General features: G+C 37.7%; 1 protein-coding gene across 1 annotated transcript; it reads left to right on the forward strand.

Moving 5' to 3' along the window:
• Positions 1-7,693: 7,693 nt before the first annotated feature.
• Positions 7,694-8,164, forward strand: LOC117090835 (bromodomain and WD repeat-containing protein 1-like). The gene has a single exon (XM_033223475.1). The coding sequence runs from the start codon at positions 7,694-7,696 to the stop codon at positions 8,162-8,164; it is 471 nt and encodes a 156-aa protein (XP_033079366.1).
• Positions 8,165-21,670: the final 13,506 nt, after the last annotated feature.

Genomic DNA, 21,670 nt, shown 5'->3' on the forward strand with positions numbered 1-21,670 from the left:
TCCATCACCAGTAGTTCTCCAATGTTAGAATGCTAAAAATCACCAGACTCATTTGTTAAAATGCAGATTTCAAGTTCTAGTTCCAGAGATTCTCATTCAATAGGCCCATGATACCATCCAGGAATCAGGATTTTAATTAAATTCATAGTCAGAAGAATGACATAATGTATCTTTATCTTCCCCTACAACAGTGAAACACAAAATAATGCTTGACATGCAAAGACAAGACATGCTCTTACTTCATGGTTATCTGCTTACCAGGAAAAAGGAAGTGAGACAATCTATGAGGACTCTTTTAGCTCTAGGAGACATATGTTTGTAAAAAGTCAAGCCATGTGAATAACGCAAACAAATTTAAAATGTACTAAACATCTGTACTATCTGGATTTTCCACCTTTTTTTTTCATAGATAAGTCTTCATGTATAGTAGACTATAGTATAATATAACATAATATTCCTAATACCATTAAATATTGTTATCATCACAAATAAATTAAAAATCTACTAGCCAACTAGAAAATATTTGCCGACCATATCACATTAAAGGACATACAGACCAGGTGTGGTGGCTCAAGCCTATAATCCCAGCACTTTGGGAGGCCGAGGTGGGCAGATCACCTGAGATCAGGAGTTCAAGATCAGCCTGGCCAACATGGTGAAACCCCATCTCTACTAAAAATACAAAAATTAGCCAGGCTTGCTGGCAGGCACCTGTAATCACAGCTTCTCGGGAGGCTGAGGCAGGAGAATCGCTTGAGCCCAGGAGGCAGAGGTTGCAGTGAGACAAGGTCACACCACTGCACTCCAGCCTGGGCAACAGAGTGAGACTCTGACAAAAGAAAAAAAAAAGATTATATAATTAATACATAGAAAACACATATAAATCAATACATAAAAGCTTTAACCATCTAATAGGAAAAGATGGAAAAAGACCATAAGACAATTTACAGTATAAGACATATAATTGATTCAAGCAAGGAAACTCTTCAACTTCACTAATGTTTAAAGAAAAGAAAGCTATGAACAACAAGAATTTCAATTAGCAAAGATTGTTTTCAATGACAGTAACTATTAAAAATAGTATGATGAAAAATGGACATTCTCATTCAGTCCTGTTATCGATTTTTTTAATTTTCTGAAAAATAGTTTGTAATACATATTAAGAACCTTTAAAAATTCAGATTGTTGCAGTAATTCTTGTTTAGGAGAAAATATCAAGGAAATAGTAAGAAATTCAGATAATCATTTCTAGAAATGTTCATTATAGCATTATTATAAAAGCAGTAAGTTAAAAACCAACTACATATAAAAATGAGAAGGTGATTGCATGATTATGGTCTACTCATATTATAGAAATAGTATATAATCATTAAAACTGTTTTGAACAAAAATAACATAGGAAAATGTTCAGTATAAAACATTAAGTAGAAAAAGAAGGATTAAAATTACATATTTGGAAAACATCCCAAATATTTGTTTTTTGTGTGCATGTATAACTAGAAAAAATGTGCTGAAATATTGCATGTTGTTTCTAAATAATGAGATTATGGGTAATTTCGATTTTTCTCCTTATAATTTTTGTTTGTTTGTTTTTGGAGACGGAGTCTCACTCTGTCACCCAGGCTGGAGTGCAGTGGTACAATCTCGACTCGCTGCAACCTTGCCACCTGGGTTCAAGCAATTCTCCTGCCTCAGCCTCCCAAGTAGCTGAGATTACAGGCACCTGCCACCGTGTCCGGCTAATTTTTGTAGTTTTTAGTAGAGACGGGGTTTCACCATCTTGGTCAGGCCAGTCTTCACCTCCTGACCTCGTGATCCACCCAACTCAGCCTCCCAAAGTGCTGGGATTACAGGCGTGAGCGACCGCCCCAGCCTTCTCCTTATAATTTTGTATGTTCCCTAAATATTCTAAGAGCTTATTTTTTAAGCTATTCTTTTGAGAGCTTAAAAAAGTTAATACCATAGCACGTCAAAGATTAATAGGATAGAATCTGTTCCCAAAATCAATTAAACACATCATTTCCAAGCAAAGGCAATTGAAAATCAATTTTTCACAGGTATATGTAATCGGAACAAGGGCTAAATCAAGTCAAGGCACTATATCATTAGGAGTAATACAATCAGTTATGAATACTGCCATAACTTTAAATTAAAAGCCACACGCTTTTAATAATTATGTATTTGGGAAAACTTCAAGCAACAATTCTTTGAAGCTAATTTGTTTCTCTTAACAACTGAGGAAGAATTGATATCTGAGAAAGTTGGAGGCCACCCAAGGAGAGAATTCAATGCCAACAAGGAAATCAAATTACTTGATTCACAAAATTGTTTTTTATTAAGCTTCTCCTATAGTCCAGATTGTCACTTGAAGGCTGGGAGAGCAACCACCTCCATAGTACTTAAAAGCCTAGTTGAAAGTAAAAAAACCTGAAAGAGACTTCAAATCTGCAGGCAAGGAAGACTTGGAAAGACTTCACTGGTTTCTAAACCCAGTTACTACTCAGAAGCACCTACAGAGCTTGTTAACCCTAGATTCCTGACCCCATTCCTAGCTATTCAGAAGGTGGAAGGAAGGTTCAGGAATGTGATTTTAAAGATATATCCCTGGTAATTCTAATGAAGTCCAAGTCCTGAGACCAGCTAATTCCTGAGAATTGCTAATATAGAACCAACAAGGAATTTAGGCCCAAAGAAGTAAAGATCAATTACATAATCTAGTTAGTAACAAAGCAAGAAATGCATTTGGATACCTTGATTAGAAAACAATGCTTTTTCAATTACATTTTATATTCCTAAATCACTCTCCCAACAGCAGAACAATAATAATGTAGGTTAGGTATAGGTATAGGACCAGGCAGCCTCAGTACCTGAGTTTCAATCTTACAATGAAAACTGGGAGGATCCACTTAAACCACAAAAGGAATTTGTGTGGCTCTTACAAAAATCCTAAATTTCAGAACATTTTCTATAGTAGCTTAGATAACTCAAAGCCCAGTTTGAATACTAAGTAGCAGATATAGTGAGACTTTTTACTAGTTTACACTTTTTCGTTTTTTTTTTTTGAAGATCACTCACCAAAAATCAGTGCATATTTGTTGTGTGATATTATAGGTACAAAATAAACAAATGTTGATTCCTTAGCTCTTTTATCCTTGGATGTTTTCACTAGCTGAGATTTCGAAATGGGGAATTATTAAAATAAGAAGTCATACAATTATGTCATATGAACTTTCACATCTGCAAGTAAAGGGATATTCTCTTTTTACTAGGCACCTACTATGCACCAAGTACACTTAGTTAATCTGCAGAAACCTTGTTAAGCAATCATTATTGGTCCTCATTTTATTAGATCAAGAAATAAAAGGAATAAAAATTGGAGTAAATATTTTTATTCAAGGCCACAAAACCAGAAAGTGGCCAAGCAGGAATTTGAATTCAGAACTGACAGTAATCTCAAGCTCTTTCTGCTTCCCCCTAACTCTCCCTTCCCCTTCATAACTAAAAATGTCTTTGTCAGTAGAGGATATTTGAATAAAAGAGACAAACGTAAATGTTACTCTATATGCTAAACCTTTTCTGTACTTTACCAATAACTGTAATTCTTGATGCATTATGTTCTTCCCCAAGATAAATAAAAAAGTACACTCTGCTGATTCTTTTTAAGTTATTATTATATAACTTTATAGGAAGACATTACAGATCTAAAATCATCTCCTTAGTATTTTGGTCCTTGAGTGACAATCTAAATTGTGCACTTGTTCTTTTTAAATGGCCATTGATTGCAGGGTTGAAAAGGCTTTGTTATATCAGAGTGGTCTAAATTTTTGAAATTTCCCTGTGGGTCACTGTATTCTCTCAAGTGACACAACCTTTTCTAGACAGTTATGTTGAAATTGCAATGGAAGTTACAACAAGAATTTTACCAGTTGCCAGTTTATTTTTGGATCCAAGAGGTACCTAGGAAATTGTCCTCTTGAAAATTAATCTAGTTTGAAATGGAAGAAGGCCAGTGGCATGGTGGCTGTAACCAAGAGGGTATGAAATGGGGACAGTGCCAATATGTGTTGTCTTATCAGACCACTGCCTCTTCCCAATCTAAAAAAACAGCAGCATGTTCTAATTAAAATGTGGGAGAAGAGTAGAGGAACAATTGTATCATCAAGGAGACAATTTCTAACACATAGGACTATTATTTATAATTATTAGCTTCATTATCCTCATCACTATTCGTAAAATATCTGAGTTCTAGAGAGGAGTTCTAAAGCGGATTTCTTTGCAAGAGCAAGAGTCACTTCACATTAACGCCAGATTCCACAGATTTTGAATTGGTTCCCAATGGGCTATTTTTACTGGAACTAAAGACAATAAGCTGCCTGCGTGTGGTGTGAGATACCTATAGATATGCATCCCCTGGGCCCTCTCAAATTTTTCTCATTAGTCCTTACTAGATCTTTTGAAACATGAAGAGGGGTGCTGTCTTCAGTCATCAGATTAAAAAAACAAAAAGAAATAAAAAGTTGGTGAGTTTAACTGTCCACTGACATAATATACTACCCCATCCAGAGGGATTCAGGTCTTGACATAGAAATACAATGAGAATTTACCCCAAATCTAAGTATGCAGAAAATAAGAGTGTGGGAATGGGGAGGAATAAGAGGAGAAAATCCAGGAGATGTCACCTATTCTCGCCCCACAACCTTGACTTTCCCATTCCACTTTCCCAAAGAAGGAATGAGGGAATTCTAATGAACCAAAGCTCAATGGAGGATCCACGGAGAAAGAGGTTATCTTTCCTAGTTTAATGTAGTGTTAAATTAACAAAACAGGCTGCCTTTTGGGTAAACTAGCATACATCCTCCAATTTCCATTCAGATATAATGAAATCTTTCAACATAACTCGAGTGGTCTTAATTTCCCATTTCCAGTTATTTTCTCTCTATATTTCCATTCTTAAGAATGCATCTATTTCCATCGCTTAAGTTCTCATGTCTACCAATTCAAACTTTGTAACTCTAACATTAATTTTTCAGTCAGGTTTGTTCCATATTTCCAGGACATTTCCACCAGAACATCCTGCTTTAATTCTATAGGGCCCAAAATTCAAACTAAGGAACATTCCCACCTGAATAAACCTTTCTTGCTTTAAATTCAGCTTCATTGCTTTCCATTACATTTCCAAATCACTCAAGCTTAAACTAGACCTATCTTCGAGTCTTTTCTTTACTCCTCCCCTAATAATCAGTACCATCTTTTCTCGTTATGATCACTAGTGTTCATTTCTACACTGCCATTCCCTCAAATTTAGAGTTTTATTCTTGTACAGACTTGCAGTTTCCAACAAATTTTCAGCCTCTGTCTGTCACAATTAATTCTCTGACACTAAAGCTAAGTAAGTCTTTACAGAACCTCAACACACCATTTGCTTAAACATGTATGCTTTTTCACTGTAGCCTTTCTGATCAAGCCCAAACTTCTTAGCCCAGCATTTGAGATGGTCCATTCATTATCTGACCCTACCTTGCCTATCCAACCAGATAACACTCATTAGAACATAATTCCTGAACCCACATCTTTTGCTTTAGTCAAAGAATTCCCCCTAACGCCACCTTCTTTCCCCGAAGTACACCAAGTATTCAGAATGTCTGACTTTCCATTATCTAGATGCTACAGCTTTCTGGACTCAATTTCAACTTTGCAGTGAAGCATTTCCTGGTAACTTCAGAACAGAACTCTTAACCACTTTTCTAAAAGTCCACAACATAAGTCAAGTGAATCTAATTATACACTATCACTTTTAAATAATTTTTTTCCACTGCTTTGTGTTATAAAGTTGCCTCCTCCTGCATTGCAAGTAGTTGGAGGATCTTGATAATGAGAAGTGGTTTTATTTGTTTCTTTAGTCAGAGAACAGTTATAAAACTATACACTATGTTTGGTGTTGAGTCTTAATTGTCACTATTTAAAATCTCTTTTTATAATTTTAAGGGTCTTAAATGTGTAACCACATTTCTAATAGGGAAATTTCAATGGCCCTATGTAAGGCCTGAGGTCATTTAGTTGAAGACAAGTTGAAACAGAGTCACAAATTCTCCCTTAAGTATGTCAGTTTTGTTCAGTTCTTTGCATACTTTCCCTGTGCTGAGTTCCCCACCAGCAGACCCTGAGACAAGGATTTATATGCAGGTGATAGGAAGAAAGTGCTGCAAAGACACTTGCAGAGAGGAGGGCCAATGGGACAGTGAAGAGGAAATCAAACAAGGGTGCAATTTGAGGCAAAGTTCCAGCCTCAGCCAAATCCCAGAAGAGCTCTGGAGGTGAATTCTTCATGCACCAGTCATTAACTACAGACTGATCTAGTAGGACATCAATTCCCAAGTACTTCCATCACCTCTGCACTGCAAAACTCCTCTAGGAGCCCAAAGACAGACAGACTTACAGCAAACACACTGAGGCTGGAGGATGAACCCAGAAACAGTGCATAGACTCCAAGGGAATCTGGGTGGAGTGCAGACAGTGTCTTTATCAGGATCTTCCTGGTTCTGTAACAGAAATAACATGAAGGGCTCTTTTATTTCAAATGCCTCTATGTACATAGAAAAAAATGTTAAAGGATACAAATCTAATTATTAATGGTCGGCTGTGAGATTCGTGAAGGGAGACTTTCACATTTGACTTTCCACATTTCTATATTATTAGACTTTTATAACAAGCATTACTGTTGTAAGAAAAAAACCTGAACAGATTTTTCCACCAAAAACTTAATGATGTATTGTTTTATTTATTATGACATGTTTTGTTGTTTGTGTTGCAAATAACTCTTAGAAAGTAACACCATCTGAATAAAAATTGATTTATCTAGGCTGTTAAAACGCTCGAGTCCATTCATTAACAAACTGCATTCTCACCAAGCATAAATGATTACCATGGTAAGCCCAGAAAGAAATAAACCTTAAGACTTCCATAAGAAGTGTTTTAACTGGTTTTGTAGTCTGTGGCCACTAGAATTTTGGCTCTAATTCTAAAATATGGTCCACTAATCATATATATAGCCTAATCTATATTGCAGCAAAAATTTTAAGTTGTCTTTAGAAGTGTAATTTAAAAGTACTTTGGAAATACAGGTGAAAAGTAGAGTCACATTTGGTTATAAGGAATGTCTTGACTGCTTTGAATATAATTGGGTAATAGCAATTGGTCAGACCCGAGCATTGAAAAGAGTAATCTGATAGCTACATGTAATATAAATTGGAAGGGCAAAAGAACGGTAGAAGTCAGAATTCTGCCAGAATAAATCAGCTAAAAGGCAGTGAAGATGATAAATAATGAGAAAGAATCAAGCACTTGTCCTACCTTTCATATAGAAGCTGTACTACTGATAATGAAATAGTAGATGAAGACAATGATGATTTAAAAACATTAGAGGACATATGATCGTGATAGTGGAGATAAGAATGAGCAGAAACTACTTAGGGGCTGAGGAGAGAGCACAAAGATGACCGAAATAGTTCTTGTTTCAGGGATATAACGTTGAATTTTTAAGAAAATACTGATTTTAAAAAATATATACAATTTTACATTTTATATTTGTTAAGTATACCTCAATAAATCTGGGAGAAAAATAAAAGCTTCCCAGTTGACTCTAACACGGGAAAAAAAAAAAAAAAACAGGAACTAGGGCTGCGTGCACGGCACGATGGCGCTGGAGTACGTGCCTGAGGAGAAGGGACGCCGGCCCGGTCAGGCCTCGGCGCGGCCCACGCACTTGGCTAACACGCTCGCTCCCGCCTCCCGCCACGCGCCGGCCACCGCGGAGGCCTCGTCCACCAGAGGCCCGGTGCCTCTCAGGGATTTGGAGCTGTACTTCCTTATCGCGCGGTACCTCTCGGCGGGTCTGTGTTGGAGAGGGGCCCCGGTGCTGGTCCATGAGTTGGAGCAGTACCAATTGTTGCCGAAGAGGTTGGACTGGGAAGGCAATGAGCACAACAGGAGCTACAAGGAACTGGTCTCGTCCAACAAGCATGTGGCTCCTGATATCTGTTGTATTGCCAGCGCCATTGGTGCTATGTTGGATAAAGAAATTCCACCCAGTATTTCAAGAGTCACTTCTTTACTTACCGCAGGAAGGCAGTCTTTGCTACCTACAGCGAAAGGTACCTTAATTTGAGGAAGTGTTCTGCTTCATATCAATAGCTTAATTATTATTATAATTGTGAAGTAATGTAAGCATTATGGAAGAAAAGTGATAATGTAACTATAAATCATGCTGTGGACTATAAAATTCTCTGCATTTAGCATAGAACATTGAATTTTATTACCTAAGTGTTTAAAATGGGTCCTTCTGCATTAAAAATTTGATAAAGATATAGATGTTAAGCTAAAAAGCTTGAATTTATTCTGAGATGTGTTTGAGGTTTTATCAATGTGAGTTCTTAATTTTCCATTTTGTAGCTCACTCATAGTTTCATTGAATGTAATTGTATGTGTCTAATAAACTCTTTAAATGCTAGAATTTCATTTGATATTTAGATTCTGAAAGCCCTTTGTTATAAAGGGAAGTGATTTTCTAAATTTGGTAGCAGCTTGAAAACAAGCATCAAAAAATGTAAAATTGCATGATTCTTTTTTTACTAATTTAATTTTTTGCAAAGTTATGTGCTAGCAAAATGTCTGGAATTGCTATTCTTTTTCTATTAGCTTGGTGATATATGACTTGGACTAAGTGTTTGTATGTGATATAATCTTTGTGTACATGTGACTAAACTGCTAATAGCCAAATACTGTTGATTTTTCTGATCCTGAGCATACATCAAGTTCATTCCATGATTTTGTTTTTATTATTATGAGCTATTGCTGATGCAATGCTGTCTCTTAGATGCACCACCAGTATTAAGGTTAACTGAGAAAGAACAACCCTCCCTCTTGGTTCTGTGCCAGACTGGTTTGTTAGCTTTAGTTGTTTCTTAGTGCTCTAGTCATGCCACATTGTGGCACTAATCAGGAAACTGTTTATATTCTTCCTCTTCTGTGTCCCTATTCACTTTGTAATTATTCTATTTTAGCTAGTTATATGGTAGTTATTTGGTGGCCTGTTTTCCTTTGTTTTCTTTGCTCGTGTCAAGTTCCATGTCATTGTTTTGTGATGAGCCATGATTTAGAAGTGGCAGACCTTAGAAGAGACTTCAGCAAGCTGCTCTAGGGTAAAGGCCGTATTCTCTATTTGTTTTGTACTAGTACCACAAGAGGATGCCTTGTAACCGCTCTTTGGTCATGATTGTGGTAATGAATCCATCCATGTAAAATGCAATATGCCTGTTAGTTTGGGGCACTCGAGGCTCAATAGAGGTTTAGTATGATGCCTTCCCTCTCTCCTCTGAGTTGTGAAGAAACTAATTTCTCGCAGTGTGACGGCTTATAACCTATGTTCTGCCACTATCTCCTATAGAAGAGAACAGACTTTTTATTTTCTTAGTGCATTTGCCGGTAGGTCAAGGAGGGATGGACTTTGAATTAGTGTTCAGATTCACAGATCCTACATATGTGCTCTTCAGTAGAGGACTTTCTGTGATCCTAAAACAAAGGGAAAGCTATATAATTTATCAGTACTTCCGAAAGAGAGAGACTAAAGTCATGGCAGTGTTGGCCAAATTAATTTTAAAACTGAACAAGTCATGAATTTTCATATAAATCAAAGACATTAAATTTTTCCTTTTAAGAGCTTCCGTTTTTGAAAAGTTGGATCAGTTGTAAGACCTTTTATTTTTAATATTGCATGGTATAATTCCACATTGAGAAATAAACACTTGGTATTAAATGGGACTTGACGTCAAAAGATCTGGTTTTCTGGTCCATTTTTACCAATCATTTGCTGGGTATATCTTTAAAGGTCCTGGAACCTTTGAGTCTCAGTTACCTTACTTGTAAATTGGCAAAAATACCTACCTCAACTCTGGTTGCTGTGAGGATTCAATGAGATAACGTATGTTGAAAGCACCTTGTGAATTGTAAAGGGCTACACAAAAGTTAGTTGTTGCTGCTGCTGTATCTGAGATGTATTAATTTTTTTTTTTCCTTCAGAAATAGTCTAATAAACTTACAGGGCTTTTCTATTAAATTATATTAGTTGGTAAACAGTTTATTACAATATAAAAAAAGAATTAATATGTGAATACAAAATTTTGACATTTTAAAAGCACAGTTGCAGCAGTACTGGAAACTAAAACAACAGCATAGGAAAACATGGCGAGAGAAGAAATACCTAGAAGAAAATACCTAGAAGGGCAAATATTAACAGAATCAAACTTTATCAGAGAAAAAAAATGGCGTCAGATTCTTTGACGTTTCTGACTGAATTTTATACCTTTTCAATCAGCACTTCTAACGAGTTTGGCACAAATTTGAGGAATGCCAAATTTGTCAAAGACTCCTCAAAGACTAAGCAGTACCTATATCCGAGTTTAAGTTAGCCAGAAAGCAGAGTTACCCATAATACCACTTTCTTTTACTTTTCCCTTCCAACTTTTTAGATTCAGGGAATACATGTGCAGGTTTGTTATATGAGTAAATTGCATGTCACGGGATTTGGTGTACAGATTATTTCATCACCCAGGTAATAATCACAGTACCTGACTACTTTTTCTGTCCTCACTCTCCTCCCACTCTCCATCCGCAAGCAGACCCCACTGTCTGTTGTTTCCTTCTTTGTGTCCATGTGAAATAGTAAATTTTAAATATAGGTGGATTTAGACATAAGGATATTTGGCAGGCAATGGAAATAGGTGCCTGGAGCTTTGAAAAGGTTGAACATGTAGATTTGAGCCATCACTAAAAGGGTGATAGAAGCTACAAGAGTAAATAAGATAAGCAAAGGACAAACAAAACTGGAGAGAAAGAACAGGGAATGCAATCATGGATGGTATTTGGAAGACAATTGGGAGAGGTTACTTAGGGGTGGGGAGGATTTAAAAAAGTGAAGCATCCCTGATACCAAGAAATGAAGCTGATGTTGGAAAACTTAAGGGAAGAATATTTTGTACATGCAGAATATTTTGTTGATTTTTCACTGTAAAAAGTTGACTTATAAAACAACTCTATTTTCCATCAATTTTCACAGCTCGAGAATCAGTCCCAGAAGAGATAAAAATTATTTTTCTACTGGGCGCAGTGGCTCACTCCTGTAATCCTGGCACTTGGGAGGCCGAGGCAGGTGGAACACGACGTCAGGAGATCGAGACCATCCTGGCTAACACGGTGAAACCTCGTCTCTACTAAAAATACAAAAACCAAATTAGCCGGGCGTGGTGGTGGGCGTCTGTAGTCCCAGCTACTCGGGAGGCTAAGGCAGGAGAATGGTGTAAACCCGGGAGGCGGGGGTTGCAGTGAGCCAAGATCGCGCCACTGCACTCCAGCCTGGGCGACAGCGAGACTCCATCTCAAAAAAAAAAAAAAATTATTTTTCATTCTACATTATTGAGAATTAAAATTACTCAAAGAAATATATTGCATTTTATCTGGCTAAATTCCCCCCAGAGAATACAACTCTTGTTCAAAATGTATTCAAATTACCCCTTTGTCATCAATGACAAAATTTCGAATTCTGTAACCTTTGGTCTACCCAGGAAGGAATTAAACCTTTTCTTCTGAGTTACTAAAGATTTCATGGGCTTAAAGTATAAGCCAATATAAACACCTCAAATATAGCATGCAACTGTGCGTCAAATAATTTGAGTCAAGTAGCCAAGCTGGAAAACACAAACTGGGGTAAGCAAATATAAGAAATTATACGAGGATCCAGAGGTGTGCACCAGTTGACAAGCCATGTTTAGGTACAGGAAGGATACACATGAGAAAGAAGGGAAAATTTCACAGGTTAGAGCATATAAGCAGAGTCTAGCACATGAATGATATGCACAGCCTTGGGATCATGGTATCCTGTTGCTCTCGCCTGATCTATGCCTCACTCAAGGGCTTATGTACTTTGCTATAGAGCCTTGACCTGAATTGTCCTACATCTTTTAGCATCTTTAGATGCTAAAACTTCCAGAAACCTTTAAATTTAAGTATTCAATTTATTACTCATCTTCAGATTACTAATATTTGTTCCTGTCTCATGCTTTTTCCTAGCAGCTCATACCCTGATCCAAAATTCATATTATACATATTTTTTTTTCTTTTTGGCACTTTATAGATTGTGCTATTAGCTATTTTCAGAAATCCGATTAAACCTTAGACCCTATATTTAAAGTTTAATATTTTTATCATCACCACTAAATTATTCTGTGGTATGAAAGTGACCCAAATTTTCAACATGAAATATATTTGTTATCCTGCCTATTTGCAGTTTGGGAAATCATTTTCACTGCTCAATGACTTGTATCATATAGGTGCCACTTGTATTATTTTAAGCACCTATATACATCCCTGTTATTAAAGTGATTAAAATAAATATACTTACTGAATGTTTGAAGGAACTTTATAACATTGTTCCAGAAACATCTGTTCAATGCCACTAGATTCTGTGTTTGCACCACCCACAGCACGCTATAGTATACTTGAGAGTTGAATCGCGCCATTGATTTGGTATAGTTTTTGTACATGGACTGACCTTCCAGAACTTTAGAGTAATTTTATTCTCCTTGTCATTCAACATTTTCAAGGATTCATCAGCAATAGCTTTGTATAATTTGCTCTCTCTTTTTGAGAAGTAAAAGAAAAAATTGGACATATCTGTGTTGCCATCCTAAAATAAATAGAAAATTAATTCTATGTAAATCTGATAATATGTGTCAGGATAATAATTCTTAAAGTATTTAAATTACTGACTGTTTTGGTAAGGACTATGTATCAATTTTTCATAAAGGATATTGACATGTTACTGATTTATACGCCAATCCCTTGTTACTTGGCACCATAGAAAAGTTCTTTGTGTAAGATAAGGAACTACTCAGAGGCTGAGGCAGGAGAATGGCGTGAACCCAGGAGGTGGAGCTTGCAGTGAGCCAAGATCGCGCCACTGCACTCCAGCCTGGGCAACACAGTGAGACTCAGTCTCAAAAAAAAAAAAAAAAAAAAAAGATAAGGAATAAGGAGGAATATGAAATCAGAGCCTGCTCAATATGCTAAAACTTCAGTTGATCTATTTATAGAAGTAAAGTGATTCAGATCAAACAGCAAATCTCTGCTTATTTTCTTCCCTTGCCCACTAACAATCTCACATACTCACCAGCATATATTCCACCTTTGCATATGTGACAAATTCAGGACAGTTTAATATAATTCTGCAAACATGGATTGAATTCATTGTATATGTGCATTGTTCTTTGCACTATGAGAAGGCAGAGATAATTGGTACAGCCTCTACCCTCAAATAGCTTATAATCTTATAAAGGCAGATGGATAGCTAACTATATATAATACCAAACAGAATAAAATAAATCTTTACACAGATATACAAACAAAATAAAAAACAGAAACGGAGATTAATTCTTGTTGAGAAAAAGGAATCATTGTAGGCTGTCTAATCATTGAAGAGTACTTGCTTTTCTAATAGGAACCTTCAATATTGATTTTTCTGTAAGTCATTGCAAATGACCAAAACAACACAACTGATTTTATATATTTCACTTGATATGCCACTGATCCCTGAATTCATTAATTCAACAAATAAATATTAAGCGTCTATTATGTGACAGGTATGTTACCAGGAATGCAACGATGGAGATGATTCGGTTTTTTGTTTGTTTGTTTCTGTGTTTGTTTCTTTGTTTTGAGATGGAGTCTCACTCTCTCGCCCAGGCTGGAGTGCAATGGGGGCAATCTCGGCTCACTGCAACCTCTGCCTCCGGAGTTCAAGCAATGCTCCCTGCCTCAGACTCCTAAGTAGCTGGGATTACAGGAGCCCACCACCACGCCTAGCTAATCTTTGTATTTTTTAGTAGAGATGGGGTTTCACCATGTTGGCCAGGCTAGTCTTGAACTCTTGTCCTCAGGTGATCTGCCCACCTTGGCCTCCCAAAGTTCTGGGATTACAGGCATGAGCCACTATGCCCAGCCTCAATCTTGCCCTCAAGGAGACTACATTCTAATGGATAGAGAAAAGACATGAAAACTAGTAAATCTTATAAGTTTTGGAGTAGAACATAACCAAGACATAAAGGGAATAAAAACATATATAGCAGTCAATTCTTTTTCCTAAAAGTGTGAAGTCAAACATCACTAATTATCAGGAAAATGCAAATTAAAAACCACAATGAAATACCACCTTACGGCCCGGTGCAGTGGCTCCTGCCTGTAATCCCAGCCCTTTGGGAGGCTGAGGCGGGCAGATCGCCTGAGGTTGGGAGTTCGAGACCAGCCTGGCCAACATGGAGAAACCCGCTTTCTACCAAAAATACAAAATTAGCCAGGCATGGTGGCTCATGCCTGTAATCCCAGCTACTTGGGAGGCTGAGGCAGGAGAATCATTTGAACCCAGAGGCGGAGGTTGCGGTGAGCCAAGATTGTACCATTGCACTCCAGCCTGGGCAACAAGAATGAAACTCCATCTCAAAAAAAAAAAAAAGAAAAAAAAAGAAAAAGAAAAGAAAAAGAAAAAGAAATACTAACTTACTCCTACAAGAATGGCCATAATTAAAAAATCAAAAAATAAATGCTGGCATGGATGTGGTGAAAAGAGAACACTTTATTTTACACTACTGGTAGGAATGTAAACTGGTACAACCACTACAGAAAACAGTATGGAGATTCCTTAAAGAACTAAAAGTAGAACTACCATTCAGTCAAGCAATCCCACTACTGGGTTTCTGCCCAAAGGAAAAGAAGTCATATGAAAAAGACACATGCACATGCATGTTTATAGCAGCACAATTCACAATTGCAAAAATAAGGAACCAACCTAAATACCTATCAACCAACAAGTGGATAAAGAAAATGCAGTAAATATATACCATGGAATACTACTCAGGCATAAAATGGAACAAAATAAAGGCCTCTATAGCAACTTAGATGGAGGTGGAGGCCATTACTCTAAGTGAAGCAGATCAGGAATGGAAAACCAAGTATTGTATGTTCTCACTTATAAGTAAGAGCTAAGCTATGAGGACACAAAAGCATAAGAATGATACAATAAACTTTGGGGACTTAGGGGGAAGAGTGGGAGTGGGTGAGAAATAAAAGACTACATATTGGATATGGTATACACTGTTTGGATGAGGGGAGTGTACCAAAACCTCAGAAATCGCCCTGAAGAATGTATCCATGTAACCAAAAAACAACTGTTCCTCAAAAACTATCAAAATTATTTTTTTAAAGCTGAAAGATAATAGAGACTGTTTCATTCCCTTTGGTTGACTACCAAAACTTCAAACTAGCAGGACAATGATCGCACAAAATCGAAGGTACAAGTGAGCACAAGCTACTCCTGATGCGTTGCTAGTTCCTCAAGAAGTGTCCCTAAAGCTCACTGTGCTTGGTGGGAAGAAACTGTGAGGTCAGAGGATTCAGAACCCCAGGTTCTCAGACATTCAAACTTTTAGGCTGTGGAAAGGACTGTGTTGTCACCCACAAGTCTGCCTATTTAGCAGACAAGAAATTCTTGCTGTACCACAACTATATACCTGCTAACTGCAGCATCAGGCCTATAGCAGACTTGCCCCTAGCCTACCAAGAAAGGGTTCATAGAACATGGTAAATTGAACACACACACACACGCGCACACACACACACACACATGCACTTACTTATCACCATCACCACTCAAATTTGGCCAGAATAACAGTAAAGAAAAAATTTTAAGTAAAATATAAAAACAAAAACAAAAAACACACACAAGGACAAAGAGAGAAAATGAAGACAACAATAGATAAGGCTTATCAGCAAAATTTTGGAAAATGGAAAGAGTATATGCTATGGTTTGAATGTGTCCTTTAAAATTCATGTGTTGGAAACCTGATCCCTAATGCAACAGTGGTGGGTGGTAAGGCCTAATAAGAGACAACTGGGTCATGAGGTCTCTGCCCTCATGAATGGATGAATACAGTTATCTCAGGAGCTAGTTAGTTACCACAACAGCAGGTGATTTATAAAAGCTAGCCTGGCCCCTCCTGCTCTGTCTCATGCTTGCTTCCATCTTCCATCATGAGAAGGGGTAGGGGAAAAGTATATTTAGACAAGAATTGATGTGGGCCTGACCTAAGGCAATAGCAAAGGGGAAGGAGATATAAGGACTGATTTTCAGGCAGTTTCAGAGTTAGAATCACCATTACGTGTCTGATTAGATGTGGATGTTCAGTGAAATATCTAGGATGACTCCCAAGTGTGCACCGCAGGGAACCGGAAGAATGATAATGTCTTTCCCTAGCAAAAGGGAAGGATCCAGGGAAAGAAGATGTCTGTTTGGAACACGCTGAGTTGTCATGACCCTACATGCAACTTTCTTTCAACCTGAGCATCTGTACTGGTTCTGTACTCTGCTTGGAACTCTACCTAACCTCTCCCTGGATTATACTAATAAAAGCATGGATGAAAGTAAGAATAAATAATTCACAACTACAACCAAATTCACCTTTTACTGCATTTTTGTGTTCCCTTCCAATCTCTCTCTACCAATATAATTTTACTTAGTGATGCAATTTTATACTCAGCTCTTTTCACTTAAAATATTTTTAAGTATGCTTCCCTGTTATTCCATAGTCCTTATAATTACTGCTTTATTAGCTGCATAATATTAAATCAGGTGGTACATTTTTATTTTACTTATCATCTCCACTATTGTCAAACACTAGGCAGTTCCAATTCTTTGACTATTTCATTGGATAATGTTGTAATGAGAATCCTCGTGCACATACCTTTGCATTTTGTCTTTGTGGATATTACGAAAGTGATTTTTCTTTAGTGCCAGTCTAGTGCAATAACTCAAAAATATAAGAGAATTTTATGGATGCCTTTGGTTTGCACAGTCTCTGGAACCTTTTTTCATGTCAAATTGATGTCCCTTCTGGGTTCCTTTGTGCTCACTGTCAATGCCACCACATAATAAATGATGGCACTGCATTCCACTGACCCCGGGCCTTACTCCAGGCTCTTTCACCCACCTCTGCCACCATGTCCTGCTGTAGACACACATCTTCCCATCCCTCAGCCCTTCAAATCGATGACACAGCTGAACTATCCACTTGGTTTGGTTCTAGTGTTTGGAGGTGGGGGTGTGTGGGCAACACACTGGTCTACAGATTGCCTTGACACTAGCCAGCCAGCAATCCTAACCTGCACCTAGGCCTGAGACATCCTACCCCGTGCAGGTTCAGCTACCTGGAATACAGTATGTTTAAGAGGAGGAATCAGACATAATGAAAACAGTGAGGCTAGTTCAAACTGTTAGGACCACTTATTGAAAACTGCCTTTCCTACATTTTTCTCACCACAGTGGTTCAGAGCGTGAACTCCACAGTCAGATTTGAAGATGTGTCCCCTGGAGAATTTTGCTTAGCCTCTGTGTACCTCAGTTCTCTCATCTCCTAATTGGGGGTAAATACATATATATATGTAAGTGCTTGGAGTGTGGCACAAAGGAAGCCTTCATAAAGGTTTACTATGATTATTTTCCTCACAACTCTGGGGAAATTAATGTAATTAGCAAGGTCTCCTAGAAAGACATAACGCTCAACAGAAAATAATAATAACTAGATACGTAGAGCACGTTTGAGAGATGACATTCTAAGGACTTTACGCATGTTGTCTTTTTAAATGTCTCAACACCACCTGGTGCAGATGCTATGACTCCCATTTTAAAGATGAGCAAACTGAGGCACAGAGTGTTAATTACCTGCCTGATATCTCACAATAGGATCAAGATACTGGAACTCAAACCTAGGAATATGATTCCAAGGATATACTCCTAACCACTAGCCATACAGCCTCTCAGAACAAAGCAGCAGAAATTTAGTGGCTCATGGAGAGGAAAGTGGCTAACAAATTACCTAATTTTTTAACGATTAGATTGCTCTGTTGCTGCTCCAAGGGAAAATTTACTTGAGTTCCAGGACACTAAAAACTATTTACAGCCTTCCACCTCCCACTTTACTTAGTGCTTTGAACAACGTCCAAATTGAATTCAGCACTTATGATCTTTCTTCTAATGCCATTGTGAGTTAATGGTTCTTTTAATCTACATCTTGTCTCTCAGCTGTTGTCTTTGTGGCTGTTCCTGATTCTTAAAGTGTCAGATCAAGGGATATGAGACTTCAGTAATTCCTTCAGAGTTTAAGATTAATGAGAAGAAAAAACATGTCTGGTGTCAGTTAAATGATAATGTTCCATAGTTCTGTTTTAAACTTTAGGATGCAGAAATTTGCTTCTAAATAAAGGGAAAAAAGAAAAAACACTTTGTCTTGTGCTCATTATGCAGATCAGAAACAGTAAGGAAACAGCTGTATGAGTGCCCAGGCAGGACCTCTTAGGATAAAAAAAAAATTGATAGTAACATTCTTTATATCTAAACATATTGTTACCAAATCACCATTGATAAGGGCTATGCCGTGACGGTGTTCAGTTTCTCATACTGATAATGTGAAAAAAGCAGAAAATGCTATCATGTGGAGAGGACAGATGATCGAGATAAATTTGGAGGGCATTCTGCCTTTAAAGACAGCATCTCAGAAGTTCAAGAATATACTGGAAGTGGGGAAGGAGAGAATAGAGAAGATGAAGAGGTAAGGAAAGGTCATATGATAAAAAGTCTTTAAAGCAATCCAATGTGCTAAAGAATGTGACTAGTTTTTTCTGTAGACAATAGGAAACCACTAAATGATTTGATACTGGAGTGACCAGCATTTTTTTTTTTAATGGATTTCTGGTTAGGAAATATATTTCTGGTTTCCTAGGTAGGATGGAGGGAAGGGCAAGGACAGAATGAGATTAGATGCCAAAAGAGTGTGGAGACTGTCTGCAAATAGGGTAATAAGCCAGGGAAAGGATACTGCCGAGGGGCCTGGCACTCCAGCAGCAGCAACGGAAATGGAAGCGTGGGAGATAAACTTGAGAAAGATCTGGAAGGCAGAAAGGACAAGTACTAGCAGAAGGTTACATATGCTTTTTGAGAAGTTGGGGGTATTCTAGGAGAATGTTTCTTTATTTTTAAACCCATGATCCCTTTTTAATAAAACCATCACACTTCCCCTTGGAAACATTCTTATGTGTGCCTCTAGCAGAACATGCCCTATCCCACCACACTGAAAAACCACTTCTCTTTAGTTTTTCCCTATTAGTCAGGAGATAATTTGTCAAACTTTATTTCTGTAATGTGTATTAAAAACAAAAATTATTTTCAAATATAAAATTACATTTAATGTAAAATATAAATATTCACTCTGCAGAGTAATCAAGACAGACTAATCTACTTCCCTAGGAGCTATCCCAGCACAGTGACTCTAGTAGGTTAACAAGCATTAACGTATTTCTCAACCTACTAGAGTCATGTCCTGGGGTAGCTCCTAGGTTTCTGATTTGGGCAGAAAGCTCAATTGTGGTCCTTAAATAAAATGGTGAAAACAAGAGAAGAGGTTTAGCAAACCGAATACTGAGTTTAAAGTGAATCAATACAATGCACTAAACTATAAAGCATTGGAGATAAGAGACCATTTCTTAGCCCTGAATGACCTAAAACAGTAGGTAAGTAGCCTATAACTTCACAAAAGTGCATTAATCTGAACTAGGGTGCCTGCGAGACCTCTGGAAGCAGATGGAGAGACTGGGAAAGGCAGGATTAGAGTTAAGGAGACAGGTCTGAAGGGACACGTTACTTTGGGGATGATAATGGCATAAGTAATGATGGCTTTAAACTTTTATTCCCGATTCATTTGGAAAAACTAATGACAGTTATCAGTTTTTCTATATATACATATGTGCACAATAGTACATACAATCTCTGGGAGATTCATCAACACTCTGAAGTCTCCTTGGATACTTCAAGGGATTGTAGAGCCTAGATAAGAATCTCTGTACCAGTGACAGCTGAATCCTGGCTTAGGTCAACAAAGTCTAGGAGCCAACAGGAAAACAAAGGTAAGAACAGAGCCCTGAGGAAACCAATGCTTAAGACACATACAGAGGGAGATGATCTCCCAAAGATGAGCACAACAATCATAGAGGTACCAAGAAATGGATGTAAGTGGTTTAATTAAATGAAGAAAAGAGATTTCTTCGAAGAGGAAATGGGGTCACATAATGCAGAGAGACAAAGTAAGCGGATTATTAGTAGGTAGCACTTGGATTTGGGCACTTGTGAAGGCTTGCTCATTGTTGCCCAGTTTTTATTCTTCTGCCTTCTGGTAAGAGAATTCCAGATTTTCTCTGTTCCCAGGAAGATTTTCTGCTTTACTCATTCTCAGCCATATGAATTGTGTAGGAACTAACCACAGCACTAGTTCCATAGGGCTGTGTCTCCCTGCCATGAGTAATGGGTTCATAGACAGGCACGTAAACTTAAGATGGTTTAGGTGAACCTCGGGATTTTATTGGAAATCCTGGGACATAGATGTTCCAGATTGTGAACAAGGAAGCAAATGGCCATGGAAGTTGATGGCAGCCTTCTCAAGACAGAAAGTCAGCAAGAAACCAAGTCACCCTGATACATTACCAAGTCAAGCCTTTTCTAAAGCTAGATCTACCTCTGGACTTTTCAATTTCATGAGCTCATTTAAATAAGATCTGCTGACAGTTTTAGAAGAAAGCATCCTAGCTGATAACATCTCTTTGCAAGAACTGTCTCAGTAAAATGATGGTGACAGAAAAAAGAAAGTTGTCAGCTAAGGAACGCTTGGGAGATATAATGCTTCAGTCGCCCAAAATACATGTATTATTCTTGCGGCAGATTTATTGTGGTCATTTAAAACATAATATTAGTGTCTTTGTTTTAAATTTCTTTCCTCATATGGGCTTTTGGGAACATCAAAGAACAGTGTATTCTTTTTTTATTCCTTTTCTAGGACACAGGTGATAGAAGAACAGCTTCAGTGGTGCTTCCCCCAATTTGTTAACATACGTTGGTCAGCCAGCATTTAACTTTTTATCCACCACTTTTCCTTTCTCCTTATGCAATGTTATACAGTGTAGCCCTGTTGACTCTAGATTTTCCAACTCAAAAAAGCACAGGTAGACATTCTAGTGGAAGTTCCCTATCCAAACCTCAGCTCTCCCCTGGACCAATGAAACAGCACACACACCAATATGCTCCTTTATTTTCATTCTTGCCCACTTTCAGTTGCTCTCTGCACAAATAGAGTGATCGCTCTTTAAAATGGAAAGAGGTCATATTCACAATTGCCCAGCTACTTTCCCCTGAACTTGGAATTAAATATTTAATAGGATTTTTTGAGAATCAAATTAGGTTATACTTGTAAAGAGGCAGGAGTTGTGGCTATGCCTGCAGTCCCAGCACTTTGAGATCCTGGGGTGGGAGGATCACTTGAACCCAGGAGTTCAAGGCTGCAGTGAGCTCTGACCACACCACTGCACTCCACAGTCTGGGAAACAGAGATACTCTGTCTCAAAAATAATAATAATAAATAAATAAGAGAGTGAGCTTAGAATAATGCCCATCATGCCTAAAAAGGTGTTAGCCTCGTTATTATCTGCTGTTTGCTCTGCCTGAAATAACCTTCTCCCACCTTGTCTGCTT

This window comes from Trachypithecus francoisi, unplaced genomic scaffold (genome assembly GCF_009764315.1).
Source record: "Trachypithecus francoisi isolate TF-2019V2 unplaced genomic scaffold, Tfra_2.0 Lachesis_group11, whole genome shotgun sequence".
NCBI lineage: Eukaryota > Metazoa > Chordata > Mammalia > Primates > Cercopithecidae > Trachypithecus > Trachypithecus francoisi.

What these genes read in the sequence shown, in the direction of transcription:
- LOC117090835 (XM_033223475.1), top strand. Translation starts at nt 7,694, where the DNA reads ATGGCGCTGGAGTACGTGCCTGAGGAGAAGGGACGCCGGCCCGGTCAG.